Below are 5,577 nucleotides of genomic sequence, written 5' to 3' on the forward strand. Positions count from 1 at the left end.
GCATTCCCTAACACACTTATATATGAATTAGTTGCTCTAAGCCAGGCTTAAAAACTAGGCTATCTGTGGGCCAAGACGCTTATTTTCTGAAAACGAGGATAGCCCTGATCTCTACATCGATGGGTGCCACCACCGTGATCTCAAGCAAAGCCAAACATTGATGTTGAATAAATCGGCATTGAAAAGGAAAACAAAAAGACGAACCCAAGAATAGTGTAGTTTCTTTACATTCTACACCTAAAGTTAAATGCAAAAAACCCAAGAATGGCATGTGATTACTTCGATACTGAGTTTTTTTTTTTGGCGAATAACGGTACTGAGATACAAATGGAAATTCGTGAGAGATAGCAAAAAAAGCAGACGTCCGTTGCAGAACCAGGTAAGGCAAAGTCTTATCATTTCATAGCCTTTTTCTGAGAACAAAACAATACAATTATGCAACAAAATTAGTGTATTAATTGCACTCTCTGCACGCTCTCAGCTCGCAACAACCCCATCTCCACAAGGAAAATACTGCATCGTTACACCTCGCAAAACTACTAATTCACGAGAAAAAAAGGAGGTAAGATCTATGGACAAAATCAAACTCCCCCGTTTAATCTGATCGACATGTTCACGGTGGCATTCAATCGATCGATAGGCGCGAGAGAGCCACATGTAGTTAGCTACACGGCGGCGACATCCAGCTTGGGCCCCTCGTGGCACTGGCAGTACGGCCGCTGCACCTTGGCGGCGAAAGCGAGCGGCGTTGCGCTGGCGAGGAACGACGGCGCGTCATCGCCGGCCATCACAACTACCACCTTGGGCGACTCCCTGTCCAACGGCGCTAGCACACGCACGGACATCATCCCCGCTGGGATGATCATCTCCTCCTCCTCGCGGCGTCCCTCCTTTCGGCGGGAGCAGAGGAGCACCGCCAGCGCCACCGCGATGAGGCTCATCACAATCGCGAAGCCCATGAACAGGTACGGAGTCGGCGTCAACCAGAACGGCGGCGGATGGAATCCACCAGTGGCGCCGTAGGCCGGCACAACCATCGGCGACGAGGAAGCCCCGCCGCCGTTCATCGCGTCGACTGCCGAGTTCCTCATGGTTTGTATAACGTGTGCAGTGCTTGTGTTGTTGTATGTCTTGACTGAGAACAGATGGAGGTGTGTGCGATGCTGGGGTAGAAGGCTTGACGGTGTGGTGGATTTATATACCAGGGAGAGTGCGTGGAAGCTGAGTGGACACACTGTTGGTTGAGCTGTGTACCCCCAGGTTTGTGCCCACCATAAACCAACTTGATGGATCACTTGGGCAGTGATGGGATTGGTATGTTTGGTAGAGCCAGAAGGGAACGTTATCCGTGGCTGTGCTTTTTCTATGGGTGGGGAGGGGAGCTGGTCTGAATCTTGCAAAGTTTCATCAACTAGCTAGAGAATAGAGTTGATGTGAAACTTTTTTACTTATTGTTTTGAAGAATGCAATGAGATGCATATATGAAAACCCATGGGGAAATGATTGTGCAAGCTACACAATAGACGGAAAAAATGAATAAACTAGATAACTGGAATGATCATAATCCATCCCAATTTAAAATGCACCCATACATGTGGAGCTTCCACGACACACTTCATTATTGTTGTTTGTAATCCAACAACAAGAGATGGTAGGGGTATCTCTCGAGATGACTATTGGAATCCGTACAACGGTTATAAGTCGAACGTGGTGGTACGCTCTGCAAAAAATAACACGACGATATATTTTGAATAGGTTTGAATGTCTAACTTGGGTGCGACCTACTCCTATGTTATGAAATTGTTGGAAGGATTAGATATGGACCTTCGGCCTTACAAGCATTCCCGAGAGTGAAACCAAATTTCCCACGCAACATCGGTTTGAGCCGTACAAAACTTCTCAAGTCTGAAACTAGAGCTTCTCGAAATGAGTATTGGGTCTCTAGCATGTCACTTTCTTGTATTGACTTGGATGTGAACAAGTCTCATTATGAGCTTCTTCGATCCAAAACTAGAGCTCTTACAAAGAATTTTTGATAAATGATTAAGTTCTACCCTTGTGGTGGTAGGAAGAGAGGGTATATACTCGTTGCAATGAATACAACTTTTATTTTTGAAAATTCAAACCATGTAAAGTTTGACCAAAATTTTAAAATAAATTATAAACATGTACAATACAAAACTACTATTGCAAGATACATCATGATATATATTTTCATATGATACTTGTATTATATACGTGTTAATAGTTTTTTAAAAAAGTTTGGTCAAGATTTAGTTAGCTCGACTTCAAAATAAATATAAACCTTATTCATGGGGCGGAGGGGGTATGACTAAAATTTGGTCTACTTATTTAGATGGATTTTAGGAAGGGATAGTGTAGTACATTGTTCATGTCGGATTCGTCCATCTGTTCTCCATATAATGCTACTGTTTTTGTGGGCTTCATCTTTAACTTTGTCTGTTATTTCTTTTGTTACTTGCTGACAATGCCATTTTCATTGAATTTTGTTGATTTAAATTGGGTTGGTTTTTCTTGACTCTGTTTGACTTCATCCGCGTACGTGTCATGTAGGCTTGGGTGGGAGCCTACATGAATATTATTAATTTACACAACCATTATATTTTTATTAGTTCACAAAGGAAACTTCATTATGTTTTTGTTAGTTCATTTATGATATTGATAGGCCATCTCCAAAGAGACAATTAAAAATTTGAGCTAGCGTCAAAATGCCAGAAGTCTGTACCGCATATGAGGAGTTTTTCTCAGCCCAAAGCCTAGCCCCGACTCTAAATTTGGAGTCCAATGTTTAAGTGAATTCTTATTGTATTTTAATTCTCTAAGCGCGTTCATATAATGCATGATAGTCTTCACCGAATCGAGTTTGTGATCCTTATGTTTGTGTTTTGTACTGTTTCCTTTTTGAAAAGTCAGATAGCATTCTTTCATTGGCAATGGCCATAGAGATTTTAGGGCGAGTTGGGAGAAAAGTGGGAGTAATGGAGAACGCAGATTTCGTGCTCCCGAGCTCCAGTGCTCCTGGTTAGTTCAAAAAATTCTTAAAAAATTGAAAAAAAATATTCGGATGTAGTTCATGAACTATCCCACAAACGTATAAAATATCAATTCCAAATACTTTGTATTCTGAGCTGTAAAAAAATAACAAAAATGTAGATCTGTAGAAGTATGTTTCAAATCCCCAAAATTTATCAGATTTGTCATTTTTGTGTAGTCCACAATACAAAGAATTTCAAGTCACGATTTTACATGCTTGTGGGATACAACACTAACTATGTGCAGAATTATTTTCAGATTTTTTTAAAACTTGTAAACCATGATTTTAAATTTATTTAAACGACGAGAGCACTGGTGCTCAGGAGCAAATGATACTTTCCGGAGTAATGGACGGCTCTTTTATTTACAAGATGCTAAATTAGCTTTCTACAAAAACACATTCCCTCCGGATTCGTAATAAGGTTCGGTGTTTCATACAACTTTGTACTCGGAGGGAGTACCATATTAGGGAACAGAGCGTAGTACATGAGAGGGGTTCTTAACCAAGATAATTCAGCTAGTACACAATGGAAACGATGCACCTAATTAACGATCTCAAGGTAACACACATAACATGCCTTTTTTTTACCGAGTCACCCATATCTTGTACAGTTTTTACTTGAATACGTACGTCTGTCGAGGTATACATTTTCCATCTGGACCGACGTGTGGTGCAATGCATAATAATTGCAATAGTTTAGTGCAAATACCAAGTTGGGCACGATTCTTTTCACACACACGGTTACTGGAAGCTAATTAAGCTAGCGCGGCAAATCGCAAATGGTTTCTGCATCAGCAGCATCTGCATGCATCACCCCTCAACACGTTGATGCATGCTGTGCAAGCGCGCACTAGCAAGCCAGCGAGGTGGCCCAACAGAAAGTACCGTGAAAGGATAAGAACGTGATCGCTCTTCGTTAAAGAGACAGTAACACGATACTACAAAGCCTAACCCTAACGATAAATCGTATACAAACGTAAAAGTTAATCAGGTGACTTACTTTCATTTTGGGATAATAAGTACTCAGGTAAGGTAAGCATAAAAGTTAATGGCACTTAGAAAATGTTGCAACGACAAGTATACAAAAACCATATCTTCTATACATTGTCCACTTTTAGGACCAAGTAGTTTAGACGTGCTACCAATGTTGTTCCTTTAGTAAAGCTTGACTGACAAATTTCAGTAGTTCCATTTGCAGAGATGTACTCTCATTGGTTCACAAACTTGTAATGGTCGAAAATACGAGTTGCTAGCATAAAACTAACATATTTTTACTAAATTTACCAAATGATACTATTTTTTTGCAAATTGACACAGTTTCTTACCGGTGGGACCCACCTATCAGAGCCAATTTGCTGACGTGGACTAGGACCCACCTATAAGACCCTATTTTTAATGCTAAACAATCTTGTCATCTTGTCATGTGCAAGTTATTTTCACTATGCTCACTATCTTCGATGCATGGTCTATTTTTCAGAAACCAAAACACCGTTTGCAGTTTACGAAGATATAATCGCGGTTCAAGCAAGTGGCGAAGGATATTTTTATTCGAATGAGTGACATCATCATCTACAGATTGGCCCACCATCACCATAGAGATTCATCACAGAGCGTTTTCATAGTCCCATAATGATATTTTTATTCGCATGAGTAACAACATCATCTACAGATTGACTCCCATTTGACGTGTATCTCGGTCAATGATATCTTCATATTCTTTCATTTTCTTCTTCTCTTTCTCTTTCAACGAATGTGTGCATCTTTGCTATAGGAAGGTCGGGTTTGGGATATATGCTTGTATCACGTTGATAAACTGATGAGTCTACTAAAATTACCTTTTTATGGGGAAAAAAATGAAAATATATAGTAATATTATTCAAACGTTGAAGCTTAGTTGGTGGTGGGCAGTGGGCAGCATCGTTTTCGTGCTAAAATCCATCACGCACACATCGTTTTCATGCATGTACGTTGATCTGCAAGCGACACACCACATATTTGGTGCGTAACATAATGCAGGTAATCGATCGCTCTGCAGCTAGCTGGTGGAGACACCTCATCATGCTTCTGCTTCTTCTTTCTTCTTCACTCATTCTTCTTTTGCAGCTGGCTATTGGCGCGCGCAACAACTTTGGTCCTAGCTAGCTAGTGCGCCTACGGTTCTCGACGAATCCGACAGCCGTAGCTCTCCTCCAGCCAACACCGTGCGGACGCGGCGCGGCCCGCCGTGCGCTGCGTATGGCTGGACACTGCTGGTGCTGGAGGGGAGGCCACGCTCGCACATGGAGTACTGCAAATAACTTATCCGTAGATAGCGCTGAGACGAAACCAAATCGATAAAATGTCTTTGGCAGTGCAGGCTAGCTTAACTAGTTAGGAAACCTTACTGTTTCAACTCAACAAGAACTTCAGTTTTTCCTGAGATTAATTAGTTAGTCAATCTTAATTTTGGAGTCACGGATATTATATGAAATCCTAAAAATAGCTAGCTATAGCTGTCGACTTACACGGAGCTAAAATAGCAG

At 41.2% G+C, this 5,577-nt stretch overlaps 1 protein-coding gene across 1 annotated transcript; it reads right to left on the reverse strand.

Annotated features, from left to right (window-relative positions):
- Positions 1–372: 372 nt before the first annotated feature.
- LOC124686645 (protein GLUTAMINE DUMPER 6-like) lies at positions 373–1,155 on the reverse strand. The gene has a single exon (XM_047220555.1). It carries the CDS (start codon positions 1,089–1,091, stop codon positions 666–668), a length of 426 nt encoding a protein of 141 aa, XP_047076511.1. The 5' UTR covers positions 1,092–1,155; the 3' UTR covers positions 373–665.
- Between the last annotated feature and the right edge of the window lie 4,422 nt (positions 1,156–5,577).

This window comes from Lolium rigidum, chromosome 2, assembly GCF_022539505.1.
Source record: "Lolium rigidum isolate FL_2022 chromosome 2, APGP_CSIRO_Lrig_0.1, whole genome shotgun sequence".
In the NCBI taxonomy this organism is placed as follows: domain Eukaryota; kingdom Viridiplantae; phylum Streptophyta; class Magnoliopsida; order Poales; family Poaceae; genus Lolium; species Lolium rigidum.